This window comes from Odontesthes bonariensis, chromosome 19, assembly GCF_027942865.1.
Source record: "Odontesthes bonariensis isolate fOdoBon6 chromosome 19, fOdoBon6.hap1, whole genome shotgun sequence".
NCBI classification, from domain to species: domain Eukaryota; kingdom Metazoa; phylum Chordata; class Actinopteri; order Atheriniformes; family Atherinopsidae; genus Odontesthes; species Odontesthes bonariensis.
Genome location: NC_134524.1, coordinates 13057057 through 13076334, shown reverse-complemented (window position 1 = coordinate 13076334; position 19278 = coordinate 13057057). Strand labels below are relative to the sequence as shown.

Below are 19278 nucleotides of genomic sequence, written 5' to 3'. Positions count from 1 at the left end.
TTTCTTTTTTTTCTCCCCTCTTCCATATCTGCAAGTGACGCACAGATAAGGCTTGGTCTCATATGGAGAAAAACAAACCAACAAGAAACTAGCAAAACAATTTTTCCTCAGCTCTCTTCATTCCCTCTTCCCTTTGCTTATATTAAATGAAAGGCACAGCAGCCTTTTCGAAATCAGGCAAAAAAGACAGAGCTGACAGCTAGTCAATGCTTTAGGACTGGCAGTTTCGGGGCTCCATGCACACATGGTCGACCAAGATAAGTCTCATCTGCATGGGCGCCACGTCTCAGAGAATCCCCTCACTCTGACTGCTTCCTCTCCTCCTCCTTCCTCAGACTCCCTTTTACTCACAGGTAACTTATTCAACAGAAAAAAGGAAAGAAAATGGAATATGAACACGTTAAAAGAAACCACCCACATTATTATTTCCACCCACCCTCACTTTTTGCTGTTGAAGTTGTCCACACAAGCAGGCGGCTGTGCATTTCTGTGATGGACAAGGGATAAGTACAATTAAGCCCACTGTGTTTTCAGTTTGAAAAGAAAAAGAGAATGGAGACATTACTGGAGTTTAATGAGAACGAGGCAAGTTGTTAAATACCCATTTGCAAATGGATTCTGCTTTTATTCTCTCTGTCACTCAGGATTTGTACAAATTCTTCCATTTTTCTCAGTCAATGTGGCTATTAAGAAATAAACATTGCTGCTTTTGCAGTCTTGTTTGGAACTTAGTCCTCATCAAGAGGTTGGCAAAGGAATCTCAAAAGAATTGCTGAGAGCTTCCGGGGAGTAAAACCATAAGAGGTATGAAGTGTAAATGTTTGTTAATAGACTTTCTCCATTAGTTGGCCAGATGTTCAAAAACAACTACTTTCACCGATAAAGGATGGCAGCTTCCACAATAAATACAGATCACTAGAAAGATTTCGGGGATACTTCATCGTTGTAATGTTTTAAATGTCATTGTTGATAGAACTTGTGGCAACGTGATTTTTTTTTTTAGGGATTGGGCTAACAAAAACTAATGGACACTTTTTGAAATTATAATCTGCAATTTCACAAAGCAAAAAGTAGATTAAGTTTTGGAGCATTGTTTAAGATATCAGTGGAATCCTTTAAAGCTGCAACTTGTGTCGACAGGCAACTTGCTGAAAGGTATTTTGTCAGATGTCAGAAGTATAAAAGATTTGGTGATTTCACCAAATTAAGTCCATAAATATACTAACCGACAGGGTGCCAAGGATTGCACATATCCATCCCTACATCAATAACATTTCTCCTCAAGCTCTGATGTCAATTGCAAATCCCTTTTTATTCAAAGAGCTTAATCAAAGTAAACAATGGACACACTGCTTGCCAAAAGGCTTTGTTTAAACTCTAGAAAGAAAAGATGTCCCTCATGTCCCTCTGGCAGAGAACTACTCACTTTCCACAGCACAAAGGCTCCAATATGGTTGTGCAGATGTGTTGGCTTGCTAATGGAGGTCCATCAACACTTAAGCTGTGTGCCATTTCTGTGAGCCTGCAAAAAGGGCTTTCTGAGTCTTTATTTGTCTCTTATTTTACTATCCATTTACTACTTTGTTTATTTCCCATCAACCTCCACAGGAGTAGTTCAATGGAAATGCTTAATTAATGGCTGTGTTTTTTTTTGTTTAATCTTAAACTGGCTACGGAGTTAGCACTTTGAAGGGCCATTTCAAAGTGCCCTTACATGTATTAGAAGCTGTGGTGTGCAACACATCTTTAATGTACTCAAGGATCTAATAACATTGGCCTGTAATGGACTTGTGACATTGTGAAGGCAAAACTTCAGCTGAAAATGTCACTTTCAGTGCACTGCAACCAAATATAATTCTATGTGCAAGAGGGGATTAGTAGAATTTTCTTGCAGTGGCAGCAAATGGGGAAAAAGGGATGATTTTTGAAAAAACACATAGCCACGAGCAAGTCATGTAATTTGTATTTCAAACTACAATGTCCCATCCTCTATACTTTGGTCCACTATGCCTGTTTCCTTGTTTTCAAGGTGTGAATTATGTTAAAGCCCAGGGCGATGTAAGGACTTGCCTGACATTAAGTCAGAGAAGTAGATGGTAAAACACACTGTGTCTGTAACTGCAGGTGATTTAGTTTAATTTGAATGACTGCCACAGCATTTTATAGGAAAAGTACCTTTTATATAGTCATTTCTTTCTTTGTAACACCTGAGGTATAGAGCCTCATTCTTGTGTATGAATATAATTTAGCAGAATGGTGTGGCTGCACTCCTGAGGCCGTGTAGACATGTTTGTACTGGCTATTTCTAGGATCATTACAGCAGTTAGGAGAAAAGATGTTGGTTGGTGGCATACCATCAATAGCAGACAGTAAGACTCTGGAGTGGTCGTAGGCAATCACATTGGCATATCTGTTCTTTGGTTTGTTGACCTCCAGGTTGGAGTGCTCCCATGTGAACTGTTGACCAGGGTCGATGGACTAAAAGATAGAAGAAACTTTTCTGTTAATACAGTGACATATTTTTCTCTATTGGAACAAATTGTCACACCATTGTTTAATTTGCACACTGAGGTATAATGAATCGGTATCAGAAGGCTTATTGAGGTAGTCATTTGATAACAGTGCAGTTGCAAGTATGATCGACAGCATTTCACTGATATTTAATTCATATCTTTTAAAAAAAAGGTCAGGTTAGTTAAACCAATTCATATTTTAACCAGGTTTTGGTTCACCAAGGTTTGAATATGGGATCTTTATAAATGTAAAAGAACTGCTAAATATTTCAGTCTTTTGTGTCAGTCTCAGGTTGGCTTGCAAACTATTTTTTGCACGTTCCTACTCTAATAGCCCATTTACAGGAGAGAAAACGCTGAACATATATATTATGTGCGACTATTATCCATAATATTGCTTTTTTTAAATGCTGCTGTTAAATCCCCTCAAGTGCATAAAACAGACGAGCACAATGGCTGTAAAATATAGATGAAATATTACTTTATGGAAGAGTTCCTCCTGCACTGCCCTTACATGAATACTGTTTTGCCTCAGGCTCAAATACTGTCTTGTAATTTAAGCCCAAACTCCCAATTAATGAAGGCTTTTTTATTAAATATGCCTCTCTCAGGCAATTTGGTAAAATTCTATAAAAATATCATTTAGCTATTGAACTTTTTGGGGTCTCAGGAAAATGGCTTATCATCAGCATAACTTTTTGCCTTCCACAATATTAATTTAGGAATTACTGGAACACACCTTATAGCACCATAATAAGTACTGGAGATTCTAAAATTGACTCTTAAATTAGACTGTGACTGCTGAATATCATATTCTTTCTTCAAATGTCCCTAAGATTAAGTAAAGGAAATTATTGTTCTTTGAACTAGAGTTGATGTGATGAATAGTCTCATCAAAAATATTTAATGTGTTTAATTTAAACAGAAAATGTATTCTGACTTCTCAGGAATTTAAGAAAATTGAGTGTCAGTAGAAACTGGAATCTAGTTGACTTATGGTCTGCAGATAACAGTGTGAGAAAAGATTCTGAAGACGGAAATTTGACTTTAAAATGAATTATCCTACTTTGAAGTGCTACATCAGCTACATATTGTCTTTGGCTGGAAATGACCAGTATATTCAGTATGAATAATGAGATACACCAAAGACATGCAATTTTGTTACAAAGGAAATGATTGTGTCCTATCGGGCTTTCTCTCATAAGTGCTTTATGAAATATACAAGAATACCACATTTGAGACTAGTTCAGTGTGATATCCAAGGCCTTTCTCAGCTCTGTAAAGCAGGAGTTGATAATGGTCCTTCATTACTGATAAATGAACTATGAAATACTGTATCACGTAAGAAAAATATAAAGAAAAGAGAGTCAGTGTTTGTGGAAGTGAATATGAAGAGGTTTTTAAAAGCAGATCAACTTAATGCATTTCTGCACTGAGCTCTATATCTACAGGTATAGCGGCAATATTAGTGAGATAAACTACTGGCTAAACATTATATTTTTTCAAAGTATGTTTAAACAGTGGAGACAATATTGCTTCTAATAAAAAATCTTTATTTCATTATGTTCACAAATTTGCTCTCCACTGCTTTTGAGTAAGCGGTATGAAATTGGAATCGAAAGGTACTTAAGCTGCAGTAATGATAAGGCAGCTTGGCAGGCACCCATATGGTGACCTCATAGATTTTGGAGCTGTTGAAGGACCCGCACAGAGAAATGGGCAGAGAAAGGGTAGCCGTTCACATCTTGCAAAAATAAGGCCTTCTGTTTGCACAGTTTGTCAGAGCATTCTACAAAGAAAACTCATCGATGTTGTAATGCTGTTATGCAGGAGCATTGCCAGATTAAAGTCTACAGGGTTTTTAGACTTTTTATACTATTATATACATCAACATAACTTAATTTGCTTTATGATACATAAGTATTCTAAGGCTTCATTCATGACAACATGTTTTTGATTTAAAATGCAGAACTTTTTCAATGTTTACAACTAACACCAACACAGCTTTGCTGTTTTATGAACCCTAAACATTTGGAAACACTGCTGACACTGTATTAGTTTGAATACTCCAGGATTACATTTCTGACACAAACGTTTTGGGTACTCATTTATTCATTTCACAAATATTTATGTATTTTGCTGCCTGACTTTGCTTTTGAAAAGGGCATGTAGGCCACGTATCAAGGAGAAAAGCCACAGGTGTTGCTGATATCATTAGTATCAGTAACCATCCAGCCTGGTGGGAAAAAACAACCAAATTTAGATTCTAAAGTTGTACGTATCAGGACAAAATGATAATCTGCTTATTCCAAGTTTTAAGATTAGATAAATAACAGATGACATATTACACCAATAGGATATATCATTCTACAGTAGTAATAATTGTTTGCAAGTATAAAACATCCAAAACCATATATGTATACCAAAGTATTCTAAAGTAAAAGGTGAGGCCATCTGTCCAGAATGGCTGAAAAAGAAAATCAAGGTTTTGCAATGGTTCAATCAAAGTCAAGACTGCAACCTGATTGGAATCCTGCGATGTAACCTTAAAATGCATAAATTAAAGTCTGTGCCTAAATTTCTCCACAGTGACATCAGATACTGATGAATTCAAATATTATTTACTTTCTGTCATTCACTGCAAAACTTGCGGTTGTGGCCAACGCATTAAATACAATTTGTTGTTCATTTGAGCACTCAGTGCATGCATCATGCTAAATTGCTGAATAAAACGTGGGAATTTTCTGCCCCTCACCTCATATTCCTGTGAAAACTTTAGGTTGTCATTGGCTTTCAAGCGTTCCAGATGATCTGCAAAGTCCATGACGGGGATTGGAGGGTGGCTAGCCATACCTATCAATCAGATGGACTGAAAGTTAGTGACCAGTCTTTAAAGCGTTCATCACCCAAGCACAGGCAAACAGTGAACCATTAGAGAAGCAGCATGTGGTTATAACAGGGGGGAATGGAAAAGTGGATCTTGTTAGGCTAGTTTGTTCACTCAAAGCAGTGACCATGCTCATAAAGAGGATATGGACACAGAAGCCAATGAGAAGTCATCGAGCAAACTTGGCCCACCCCCCACCCCCCCGACCACTGGGACTCTCCCTATTAAGAGAGAAGAATGTTATTCACAAGGAATACTAAAGTGGATAGTTAGCATGACAGAAATGCACAGACACAAACATCCCAAAAAACAAAGAAATAAAAAGACATTGAATGGTTAGGCCAGCTGTTGACGTCTGCTTTGAGTGATGACATGTTTTCAGGCTGTCATTTCAAACTCCGCCTCCTGTGATGACATAGCGTTAACACCAGATGGATTAGATGCAGATGGGTACAAGACTTGGCAGAAAAAAAGAAAAGGAGGGAATTAAAGCTGAAAAACAAAAACAAATACAAGTTGTGTCAAATGCATAATCGAGACCAACTAACTTGACAAATGGAGGTTACTGGGGTGACTGGGGGCACCTGAACCTGTGGAGGAAACGGCGGTGGAATTAACTACATTAGACGTCATAGCAATGTGATGACTATTTTCTTCACAAAAGAAGGTAGAAATTGAAATGTGATAAGAAATAGCTGAATGATTATTCTAAATGGGAGATTTATTAGTAACAAACAGCTTATCATGCTACAAGTCTGTTATGCCATTATGCTTATTTCACGGAAATGAAGCATCAAAGCAGTTAAAATCCTGGGATCACAAACTAGAATTATCAACTAAGAGAGATTATTTGATATTCATTTCAACCTTAGAAAGCTGATGTTCTGCTGGTGCAGTCAGTTGTATTAAGTTTCCGCCTGTGATGTTTTGCTTTGAGTTTTCAATTTAGAATTTGTATGATTGAATAAAGATTGTTTTTATGGTTTAAGAGAAGATTAAGAAGAGATCTTCACAAAAAAAAGCATTTTTGTATGCTGCCACAATTTTTCCTACTGCCAAATTTCAGGACCTTAAGAACTGTAGGGCCATTTTGACTCACAAGCTGAGTGACAGGTGCTCTGTACAACTCTGAGGTGATGTTTCATGTTGGTTTCTGGCACAAGTGGGCATTAGCTAATGGAAGTTTCGCTGTTTTCCCACCCCTCTCTTAGTACTCTCTGAAAAATGGCAAAGCCTGTTTCTATTGCAGCCCACCACTCAAAATCCATTTTCACCATGGGGGTACAATGAAAGTGGCTTTTCTGACATGCCACCGTTCAAGCATCAAGCATCCTCAAGATGAAAATGTCCAATGAGGTGGTAAACAGGTGAAAGGAACGGATAGCTATAGAGAGGTGGTCTAATGTGTGTCAGGACTTAGTTTCTTACTGCTCAAAAAGAGCCCAACAATTTTTCTTTTCTTGCCACTGGACCATTTTCTCCAAAGATATTAGCTCCCGGAAAAGCTTGTGTGGAGGGAGAAATAATGACTTGAGAGGCGAGTGAAATAACGGAAGAATGGCTGGGATCACTCTGAGCCGAACGAAAAACTACCCCTCTGCTAGGATGAAACAGTCTGTAATGGTCCTAAAATCATTGAAGAGCTTTCATAAATATGCATAATCTTTTGTAAAAATGAGCCTGCGGGGATAATTCATCCTCTTCTCATACGAGCTGACCTAAAAAATATGGCTTTTATATTACATTATTGGCCGTCTCTGAACACCTGTCCCAAAGCAGCCAATGCCAGGAGAAGTCAAAAGGCAGTTAAGTGCGCTGCCCTCAGTCAGGATAGAGGTAAATGTGCATACTGTTTTTCTAGTAATAAACAGCCTTTCATTTTTCCCTCGAGTTGAGAAGGTGCCACATGAATGAACAAAGGCATGACTGATGTCTCTGACCAGTCCCCACATCACTATAGGTCGACGAAAGTAAACACCATCCCTGGCTTTTATACTGGGAACAACAGACGCCATGGCACATTTTGTATTTCCTCACCTTCTGCAATGCAGCTGCCTATGACTTTAAAACAGCACTGTGTCATCCAAACGGGTTTGTTCTATTCTGAGTTAGCATGACAAGATGTGATGACCTGGATAACCCAGGTGCAGACGGAGATGACATATGCCATGGAAGTGTCAAGCTTGCATTCCTGCCTCTTCATTTTCCACTATGAGGTGTCTCCAGGGAAGAGGGTGTCAGTTTTGACCCTCTCTGCCTCCTCAAAGCACCTGTCCACTGTCTCCCTACAAAATACTGTCTGGTTTCATGCCAATCTCACTGATGGGGACTCTTTAGAGCATAATAATATTAGGCCCCTGTGTCAGCAGGAGTTTTGAAAAAAGGAGCAATGAGTGATATAAAGCTAAATGTGAAATGTATTTTTTGCTCCTTTCAAGCAAGCAATCAGCAGTATTGGATTCCTTTTTTTCACAATGGACATCCAGTCCTGACTTCACAGGGAGTAACACAAACACATTTAGCTTCATTTGGAATACTTACCAGGTGTTTGGAAGTTGAGACGTCGGAGCTCAACTGGATCAGTGGGATGATGAAGCGGCATTTCCTTGCTGTTGGGTAGACTACCTTTTCTGGCCTCAGATTCTGCTCTTTTTCTGTTGGATTAAGAAAAAAAAATGTACCGTTTTGTGCTGGAAACTTCAAAACATGCATTGTCGTCTCAATAATAAAGGAAACATATGCAATTAAGAAGGTGATAGGACTACAGGACTACAAAGGATAGACTGAATAACGTCACTTCATAGTGTAATGGCATGCAGCACAAAAACTGTTAGCAATTAAATGCTACCCTTAGTGAGGCTTAATATTCACTTTTCAGTGAACGTGTCAGATTGTGGATACAACTATTAGTTAGGGGAGGTGTTTAACCTGCCTTATCCGGCAAACTGGTTATTTTACTGTATGTGCCTTGGCTGGGCCTATTGTACTGCATTATATCATGATATTATTATATCATTATGTCTCGAGTATTCAGTAACATATTTTACATATGAACCCTGTTTGAGTTTCTTACATGGTTGTGTGGTATTTTTCATACTTTTTTTTAACTTGCGTGATTTCAGATTTATATGGACTCCTGTGAGAGGTGAGTTTGTATATATTTCGATATAGCATACAGACCAACAGAGAAAAGATGGAAATCTGCTTTTATTTTCACTTTTTGTCACTCTTACCTGTCCGGTTTGCTGCTCCAATGGTAAGCAAGGAAACAAATATCAACACAACATAGAGTGGTGAGACCTTTAGCGTTACATAATTGAGAATTTCAGAAACTAACTTGCTGCATTAGAGACAAATTATACCATCTCATCTCACTTTTGCTTTGCGAGTACGATTGGGGATCCATCCCTTTAGGGATTATGCTCAATTATGCAGCCTTGGGGGTCTTTGTTTCAAAAACTACAGATTCCCAGGTGCAACCAAGACTTGTACATCATAACTCTGCTATTTCAAGCAGTTTCAGCTGATTGCTTCTTGTTCATGCATAAAAGTCACCTCTTGACTCCTAATTGCAGTATCTGTCTTCTCCTGCCTTCCGCTGTTGCATTTATCAAACTCACAAATTATGCACGTTCAAGGTCCATGTATGTTGCATTTTGAATGCAACGACACGTAGGATAAAAATCATTCATGAATGTGCATGAATTAAGTACATGAGGCATTTTTTGATTTAAAAAAAATCTATAAGTATGATGGCAGACATAACCTGGCTTCATTATTGGTCTTGTAGGTGAACAAATTATTTATTTTTGTCAAAGCTATACATGGTTGTCACTGTGTCCTTTATCAGAGCTCAACAGAACTTGGTTGTTTATTTTCCTTTGCTCAACAAGATCAATATCTCCAGATTATTCACTGAATGTTCCCTAAAAGAGTGACCCAGCTCTGTAATCAATGTTTAAATCTTCCTGCCACCAATGGAAACCATAGAGTTCACCACATATGTAGTCTTTGTTCACCTTTGTAATATATCGCTAAATCAAAGTTTGATGAAGGGCAAAAAGGTTTAGGCAAGAGCTAGAATAAAGCTGTGCATATAAGTTGACTGCTATTGATTGATATCTGAATATTATAGTCTTTTAATATTGGTGCTGTCACTGATTCTAGCTTTTGCTGACTCTTAAATGACTAATCTCACCTTCTAAAACTGCACCTTGACTCCGGTGAAATTCTGCTTAGGTCTGGACGTTTGATAGAATGAACTCTGCAGAAAATCTGCTTAATGTAAAAGGTGAGAGGTGGCAAGGTAGCATAGGATGAAATGTATAAATAGAGGTGCACATATGCATGCTTGTAAGCTGTCTAAACAGGAGGGTAGCGTAAGGTCAAAGTGGGGATCTGGAGTGGACTTCTTCTGTGGAATGGGTAATGGTGGGAGGGGAGGGGATGACTGGGATGCAATCCCAGACCCCGGGGTCTTTCTGAAGCTCCACGCACAGTGACAAGCCGCAGATAATCAAAGCTCTTCCCTCCTACGCTTGACTGATGAGCAGTGGCAGTACGGGCTCTGCCTACCACTAGGGGTTTTCAGTAAAGAAAAAAAAAAGGAAATCTTTTTTGATTCAGTGTGAAAGTGCACTACAGCATGTGTTTGCTGCAGTGTTAAGTGAGTTTGTGCGTGTGTGGAGGCATGTGTCTGATTAACGTTCAGTCAGCGGACGTGTCTGTGTTAAGGATTGTGGGTGTCTGCACATGATGTCTTGACAGTTTGGGGAGCTGCATGTTTGGATTTACTCATGCAAGATTAAATGTGTGTTACTGAGTGAGGGTCATGGTTAGTATGAGGATCAATGTGCCTCAGGCTTTAAATAAAAATCTTATTTGAATGTGTTAGTGTGTAGGTTTCTGCAATTTAAAACATTTAATGGTCATACATAAAATTTTGACTGGCATTACGTGATTTTTGAATGCACATATGTAAGTAAATGTCTTGTTCCTTTCCACTTGGTATTTCTTTCGAGGTGGATTTTGGCGGATTTCTTTTTTGTTGATTATCATGTCAGTACCTCACCTTTTATAAAGGAGGATGGCGATGACGATGCATATAATGAAAACAACAGCTAGCACAGGGCCCACCACCCAAATGAGGCCCTCCTCCTCATCGATGATTGGCTGGGGATCGATGTCAGCTGAAACGACTGGGTCAGAGTATGGGCTGGTGGCATACATGATCTACATAAGGATAAAGCAAATTGGTGGTCAAAATCAGCCATGAAATAGGAGCCATTATTTCAACCATTATATCCTACTGATGTTGGAATTTATGGTTGTTTTCCACTATTTCACCCATACAATACTTTTTCATATGTATGCAACAGTCCAAAAAGTTTTTACCCCTTCTGTTAGATGAACATTATCCAGACACAAAGCAGCTGTCCAATTTATCCCAGTAGATCATATGTTGGTGGGGACTGCATCACCAACAATGCAAATTAAAAACCAATTCAAAGTTTTCCTGTGTGTATTTTCTGCAAAGCTGCAGTTGGGCTAGTTAAAATTATCTTTCATATCTCTCCTATACACAAGCCTTGATTGAACCATTTTGTATTCCAAGGGAAGATAAATGAAAAAAAAAAAAAAAAAAAAAAAAAAGGTCTTTTGGAAAAAAAAAAGAAGAAAGGCATGCCTCAGTGGGCAAATTAGAGATTTGCCTCCATCCGTCATTATCGTTTTTTGCTCTACCTGAACTCAGGGTTAGTGTAGAGTGTGTGAAGCAGCACTACAGACCCTGGAGCTCATCAAATCCATCATCTCGCCTGCAGCTACCTAATCATGCAGCTTTCTGGTCTTTCGTCCATACGGACACATGCACACACACACTAGCTGCAGCAGAGGAGATAAGGTGGACCACACGTAGGATGCAATTAAAGAGGAGCTCTGTTATCGAGGTGTTCTTGCGATCAGCTAAGGTCTTAAGGGGTTTGTCTCCCTAAAGCAGCAAAAGGGTCAGCTTCTTGGGCCTGCTGCAGCTTTAGGTTTTTCAAGCCAAAGCCTCACAAGTGTTCAGAGAAACTCATTTGACCAGAGGCGAACTTTGACCCTTAGCAGAGAAGGAGTGGATTTAACCCTCTCCAAACAGTTTTTGAAATAAAGAACCTTAAATCACTCGCAAAGGAAATCCTAGAGACAAGCAAGCTAGAGCCCAAAGATGAACCCAAATGAAATGGATAAAACTGAGATGATCTAGTCAATGAAAGGAAAAAACAACGCCAACAAAAAAATAAATATACGTACGTTTTCAGACATCTCTAAAACAGCAAGCACAAAGAAGATGTATTCCTGGCCATTCTGGAGTTGCTTGTTTTCAAAGTCCCCGTACATCTTGCCATCTCCCAGGGTAAACTCTTTGGGCAGGTCTTTGAAGTAAGCAGCAATATAAGCTTTGGGTTCTGCGTGCCTCTGGAACCGAAGGCCTCTGCTTGTTCGGTTTATCTCCTTCAGCAGCTAGAGTGAGGAGTAAGAAGCAGACAGTTGATAACGCATAGGCACACATTCCAGTACACAGATGAAAACCCATCTACATTCAGTGAATCTGTCTATCTTTCTTTTTTTCTGTTTGCTGAGCTGAAAATGCTGATTGCAAAAGGCAGAACATTACAGAAAAGATCAATGACTTATTTAATCAGTTTTCAGACAACAAAAGATTCAGAGATTGAAAGATTGTGTGGTTTTCCAGCATATAAAACGGCTGAGGATTATCCAGCAGCTTCAAACGGTAAAAAAAGAGAATTAATTTGAAACTTACAGAGTTCAAACATTTTTCTTCCTGATACAATCAGAAGACTTTCAGCTTAAGTTTCTTAACCAATAAAATCTATGAATTTTTCAGTATTCGATAAGTGTGCTGTCATGTATTTTCTGTCTCTTTTTTTAATATAAATTGAAGTTGTGCAGAGTAAGGATAAATTATTTATCTTGTGAACAAATGGCTTAAAACTTTCATTTCTGATATATTACATATAAAAGCCCTTTTTTTTCTTTTGCATCTTTATAGTTTCCTTGGGTAAGTCATTTTGCTCCCTTCTATTTACCAGCTGTCAATAGTAATGATTTTCAGTGGCTGAATGAAACACAGCGCCCTTCATACAAGCCTGTATCATCAGACTTCAAATTTCTAGTACAAAGCATGGATTATAATTATGCAAATCAAGCCAGGCTACTTGTTTCGGTGTCTGAATGCATATCTGTGACTTGTATGTAAGGGTGAATGTGTGGGCACGCATGTGCGCGCTGTGTTTGGCTGTCATTCACATTAGAGTGTGTGTTCTTGCGTGTGCTTTGTTTTGGCTGCGGGGCTGTTGGTGCTGCCCGATAATGTCTTCAATCATCTCTCCTGTCAACACGGCTAAATCTAGCTGCCCTTGGGAAAAGTTGTGAAAAGGTGAGTGCCAAAATTGACAAACAAATAAATTCTGACAAAGGGGTGACTTTTGGGCAATCGGTCAAGGCTATAGATGTGGGCCTGTGGGTATGAGCTGTAAAGTCAATGCTAGATGAGACACTGTGTTTTCTTTTATTCTCCAAGACATGATATATTGAGATGTGTATCCCATGATGAGAAATATAAGAAGAGGCACTATTTCAAAAATAAGCAAGATAGTTTGATTTCCATTGCATATAAGAAAATTACCCAGAGTTTAAAATAGCTGTGACCTGACAAGGAATAAGTTTCTAATTTTTCTACCTTTCTGAGAGAAACTACTATAAAAGCTGTACTGAATTTGTAGAAACATCAGCTTTTAGAATGTGACACTCCATCTAAAGAAATATTTGAAATGTAAACGCAGCTTAAAGCACATAGTGATAAAAGCTTTCATTTCCTTTCACGTTTAGTTATGCATGCAATGCACCGGAGCTTCAGAATTATCTCACATGGCTAAATATAAAAGTTGTCAAGTGTTTTGTGCATATGCAGTAGACTAGCTTTGCCTGGAATGAAAAGAGACATGAAGGCCTGATGCAGCTCTTCAGGTAATTACCGCAGACATGAAGAGGAGGAGGAGGTGGGGATGGGATTGGAGTTTGCAGTGCACTTGATGGCTACTTCATGTTCTCATTTCCATATGAACAGTGCTCTCTGTAGCTATTTGCGTCAATCAGGAAGCCTCATCTCCTGTCTCTCCTGCCCTCTTAACTGCCTCAACATTTATTTTTTTTTTTTTCTGTTTTGAGAAAATGAGTATGTGGTATGCACTCTTAGTTATGTAGGCTAAGTTAAGAAACTGCGTGCAGTGACTGGTTAACAGAAGAATGCCTTGACTTGTACAAATTCAATTTTACTTTTGTCTCCCAGTAACCTGAGTCAACAGGAGGAGAAGATCATCCATTTAACCTACCTCTTCCAAATTCATCTCATCTGGACTGTCCCAGGGTTTAAAAAACTTTCCAGTGCGCTGCTTCTTCAGTGGTACTACCACAATATAATACCCCCTGTAAAATAAAATTTGAAGTACAACATATCAGCATTTGAGACAAAGGAGGAACAATTCCTGCCTCTTTTGAAAACATGTTGTTTTTAGAAGTCAGTGGATGTTCTTCAAGCACAAAAGCCACATGTCAAGAACAAAAACAACACCCCCTAGTTTCTTGCATGTCTGCCTGTGTTAGAGAGGGTTGCCAAGTGACCAGAAAATAATGTAAAAAGACATAATTATGCAGGGAGCGAGGTATGTGATTAATAATCACTCAATTAAAGCAATTTTCTTTAGTTTTATGCATGTTCAGAGAAGTCAGTCAGTATGGTTACACCTCACTGAGGTCTCTTGAGGACTAATTAAAAGAACTCAGTGAATGTAGAAAAGATACAGAATTAAAGGATTTTCAGCCTTTCATCAGGGTAGCAAGAGAGATAATGGCCTCGTGCCAAAGTTGGGCTTCATGGCTGGGCATTGCACAAACTAGCATTAGCCAGCATGGCAGTGTGGTAGGCTAATGGGAAACTAATTAGCTTAAGCTCTGGCATGGGAGACAGTGGACCAAGTGCATCCAGCAACATAAAAAAAACCAAGATGAATTTGAAGCTTCAGTCTGCAATCGGATGTGCTCCTTGGCCTTCTGACAACCCTGGGCTTTGTTGAAAGGCTGTAAGAGAGTTTATAGGGCTTAGAGGAGTGCGCTTAAATGAGCCCGGCTGCTCCAGTGTGTAATGACTGAGGTGAAGTGGATATTACACTGAAATGCAGTGATGAATATAAATGACTGTTTTGGAAGAATCACCTCTGACAAGGTCAGCTATCATGTTAAGTTGTTTATTTCCATTCACACTGCATCATTTAAAAATAGTTGCAGACATTATAAATGGACGAAGGAGTTGCCCTTGATTGTAGTAATATCATTACAAGTCAAATATCAAGAAATTGAGACATTTTTTACGAAATCAAATTATATAGTGCTTCATGGGAGCTGTCAATTATAAGAGGGGCAGATAAGGTTATTCAGAGTGGCTCTTAAAGGTGGTGCATCAACATTTAAAATGAGACTTTTGCATGTTAATAGTTTCACCTGTTGCAGTGTTTTACAGGTGAAAAGAAAAGACAAAATGTAAGTTAACTTAGGACATAAATCATCAATGTTAAAGGACAAGACCGTTTTTTTGACATTGGGCCCTTGATTTCACATTATAACATGATGTTCTACTCACCCCTGCTTGTTGTTGGTAATTTGGAGCTGTTCCGAAGATATTCGAGAGGCGTCTGGCTGCTCTCTTGAGATATTCGGCCATGAAACGGTTTCCTATGGGCAACGTTATACAGGCACAAACTATGCTGTTTATAATTTATTCATTACTGTACACTAGCACTGATAACGTGGAGGTGCGTCGCTTACTTAAAAAAATCCCGGTTACTGTAATTTTGAATTTTTGTCGTAAAGTGGGTGTTACTGACGTCATCATCGTGCTACTACCACAGACAGCCCACAGACAAACACACACAAACTTTACGACAAAAATTCAAAATTACAGTAACCGGGATTTTTTTAAGTAAGCGACGCACCTCCACGTTATCAGTGCTAGTGTACAGTAATGAATAAATTATAAACAGCATAGTTTGTGCCTGTATAAGCTTGCCCATAGGAAACCGTTTCATGGCCGAATATCTCAAGAGAGCAGCCAGACGCCTCTCGAATATCTTCGGAACAGCTCCAAATTACCAACAACAAGCAGGGGTGAGTAGAACATCATGTTATAATGTGAAATCAAGGGCCCAATGTCAAAAAAACAGTCTTGTCCTTTAAGGGTGCAGCACAAATTACAAGCAAAAAGAAATCACCTTTACATTGGTTGCTTGTGCTTACCTTACTCTCTCAGATGTCTGCACAGATGGTAGCTCGACAGTCACCATGCCGTCTGAGTTGGTCTTGCCAATCAGGTAGGGTTTAGTGCGGAGGACATCTGGGGCCGTCATAGTAGACACACGATGTTGCAGACCTCCAGCACTGTTGCCACGATTGGTCAAAAGGAATGAGTACTGTGTCTCTGGTTGAAGACCAGTGATTAGCTTCTCAGTTAACTTCCCATCCACCTCCACACTCTGCCCATTGTCATAGAGGATCTGTGAAAATATGAGTTGATGCCTCATGTCGACACTGCAGTAATACACTGTATGCAATTATATATATATTTTTTCTTTAGTTATTGGAGTTCCTGGCTGTATATTTTGTCAGGCAATGCTCACAGTGAAAGGTTGCGCTGGGTTGTAAGTTTCTGGAATCTCCCATGTTAGTAAGACTGACGTCTTCATAGCAGCTTTCACGTGAAAATTCTTTGCAAACACTGCTAAAAGAAAGTGGGAGCAGGTGATTTAGACACAAAACATCCTTTTAAATCCGTCTTCTGACTATCCCACACTAGCGCTTACCTGGAAATGTTTCCTTCAAAACCAGACTGATAGCAATGCTATGCTGAACTCAAAACTGTTCTCTTACCTTCTACCAACACCAGCTCTTAAAAATTAATGACTGACCTTTGCTTAACTGACAAGACACAAAGAGACATACATACTTACTCCATGTGAGTTCCTAAATCATAGATCAAACAGACTAATGATAGGGCAGTATGTTAATACCAAAGTCTTCTGGTTGAGCCATCTTCTGCCATTTTGATGTGTTCAGAGCAAGTTGTGGTTGGACAGGGCTGAGCAGAGAAAGGTTGATTTTTAAAAGGCTAAAGGCTAAGAAAGTTCAGGGACTGGTCCTACCTTGATCCACAGGCTGTGTCCTGAATTGGACACTTGGGCTATAGGAACCAGAGCCCTTGCTGGTGAAGGCACACATTTTAATATCATAAGTGGTGTCTGCCATAAGGCCATCCAGGGTAACTGTTGATTCCGGGGCGGTGATAAGGAGTTCTGAGGGACTGCGTGGGCTGTTGATGTCTTTATACTGCAGGACGTATTTCACAATTTTGCCATTTTGCTCTGCCAGTAAAACAGGCTGCCAGCTAACCTGAATGGTGGAGGTGGTGGCACCCTCTGCTTTAATGTTCTGAGGGTAGCCGCTCGGAACATCCTCATTTGTGGTAACTTCTTTTACTGTCTCTTCACCAAAGCCCACCTTGTTGCGCGCTGAAAGGCGAAAAGTGTATGAGGCTCCTTTATGGATCTCCTTGGTTGTGTAGTGGTTCTCTCGCTCGGGGAACTCAATGACAGTCAGCGGATCCACATCTTTGCGCCCAAAACGAAGGCGATAGCCTTGCAGGGGCCCATGGGTTATTGCTGGGGGATGCCACTGGAGCAGAGCTGTGCCCATGTTGGTTGTACTGACCATAAGTCGAGGTTTCTCTGGAACTAATGGTTGTAATGGAGAAAAATAATCTTTTTAGAAAAATGGAAAACTGTATTTTTCTCCTGTGTGTAATTTGCGAGGGTGTTTTCATAAGGATAAATCTTGATTTCTTTTTAATTTTTCTCTCTTGCTACTACTCCATTACCTTAAATGGCTTTTTGCTTTTTCATTCAAATTAGTTTATCACAATGAGGTATGAATTAACTTTATCCACACATTGCATGTTCACTGAGAGTGTGGCATATGCAAACACTTTCTTTTCATTACTTTGCCAAATGTAAATGGACTTTTATATGAACTTAGCAAGGCAACACATATTTCTTGTCAGTGATGGTTACATTACCTGCACCAGTGGTGGTGATTAGTTTGGGTTTACTGCGTGCACCATCCCCCTTTGTCGTGTAGGCTGCCACTGTAACTGCATATGTGGTCTCAGCCTGCAGCTCTGTGATGATCATTTCCTGAATAGATACAGAACTTGAGCTGTAGGACTTTCATTTCCCAATACCAGATATTATTATATATATATATATATATATATATATATATATATATATATATATATATGCATACAGAGAGAAAGAGGTAGGATGAGATGGCACCGTCATCATGAACATATTCTCTCAGCATATACTCAAAACTGAGTCACACTTCACTGAATGAGAGTAGAGTTGATAAGGTTAAGTTCCAAAAATAACTTTAAAAATGGTAAGTCCCTTTTGCGTGAAACAAAATGACTTTATCAGGCCATGATAATGGAACATTGTTTGTATTTCCAATGTCATTAGTTACATTTGAATGTCTTCTGAATAAAATGTTGAGCAAGAGGGTCGATCTGTAATTTTTAACAGCTAGAGCTACAAGATGATTAAATATTCCTCAAGCTCTGAGTGCCTATTGGGCTCCAACCCCCTTTTGCACAGAAAGTCAAGATGTAAAAAACATGCCATGATGCAGAGTATGACAGCAGAGGAAAGTAACATAAGAATTTTGTCAAGTTTAGCTACTCACATGATCAGTTGAATCGTCATATTCCCACTGATTTCAATATCAGAGTAAGGAGAGAAAAGAGATGAGAAATGAGACTTTAATCATGACAAATAAAATGCATAGTTTTTCTGCAACCACTAAATGAATGTATTTATATTGATAAAAATATTTATAGTAAATTTAGCAGTAATTATATAAATATGTATAGATACATATGCTCCCAATCTTGTAGAGCCAGCTGATCTAAAATAAGTTACAGAACAGTTAAATAGTCACTAAGTTCAATAACTAAAAACTAAAACATCGCTTTTGTCCATATAAAGTACATTGTGCCTGAAGAATGAGGTGGCTGGCTGTGGGGAGGTGTTGTACCTGGGCATCATCAATCAGGATGTCCTTGATGACTGGCTGTCCTGTAGGCTCCCCATTAACCATCCTGACATAGTGCACCTGGTATCCTCGGATCTGACCGTGCTGCTTGGTGGGCACTGGTGAACGCCAGATCACTTTAATTGATGAGGAGTTGACAGCCTCCACCTCAACTTTACGAGGTGGTCCACTAGGAACTGGAGGAACACCATGGGATAGAAATAAAAAGTCAAAATTATAGAGAACCGTTTCACCCTCTTATCAAGCCTTGCCCAAGCTGTAGCGCAAAATGCTGCAGTGATCCAAAAATAAAAAAAATCACAAAAGTGCTGTAAACTGCAGCAAGCACTGAGTGACATTGATATTTCAACAATGGTAAGGGGAAAAAACAACAGCAAAAACAGGTCTTACAACTGACCTAATCTTGAAACATTAAAAATGGTTAGAGTGGATCTTAAAAACATGGGATAAAAATGTGTTTGGCCAAAATAGAAAAGTGGAGCCAAAAGTGGCTTCAAGAGTTTCAGATGCTTGAAGCCCGACAAGAATTTTTGGCTATGAAATAAGCGAAAATATGAATAAAAATGATTCTCTTATCACATGAGAGGAGAAAAAAATCCAAATATTTTTTGTCAGTCCCACTCTAGAACTTGTCCTGTTGTCAAGTTCCTGACAAAA

At 39.0% G+C, this 19278-nt stretch overlaps 1 protein-coding gene across 31 annotated transcripts in view; it reads right to left on the bottom strand.

The window, feature by feature from the left end:
- The window catches only part of LOC142369208 (receptor-type tyrosine-protein phosphatase delta), a 377816-nt gene that overhangs the window by 13321 nt on the left and 345217 nt on the right, over positions 1-19278 (bottom strand). For 12 of the 31 annotated variants that reach the window (XM_075451481.1, XM_075451487.1, XM_075451488.1 and 9 more), the window contains 13 exons: positions 18604-18797; positions 18253-18279; positions 17585-17702; positions 16656-17243; positions 16134-16234; positions 15754-16010; positions 13797-13890; positions 11695-11904; positions 10472-10632; positions 7942-8054; positions 5949-5990; positions 5269-5366; positions 2355-2478 (listed from right to left, as the gene is read on the bottom strand). In XM_075451481.1, coding sequence (XP_075307596.1) covers positions 2355-2478; positions 5269-5366; positions 5949-5990; positions 7942-8054; positions 10472-10632; positions 11695-11904; positions 13797-13890; positions 15754-16010; positions 16134-16234; positions 16656-17243; positions 17585-17702; positions 18253-18279; positions 18604-18797 — 2127 coding nt within the window. The remainder of the gene's footprint in view (positions 1-2354; positions 2479-5268; positions 5367-5948; positions 5991-7941; positions 8055-10471; positions 10633-11694; positions 11905-13796; positions 13891-15753; positions 16011-16133; positions 16235-16655; positions 17244-17584; positions 17703-18252; positions 18280-18603; positions 18798-19278) is intronic. The other 19 variants (XM_075451498.1, XM_075451499.1, XM_075451500.1 and 16 more) reach the window with 5 other exon arrangements.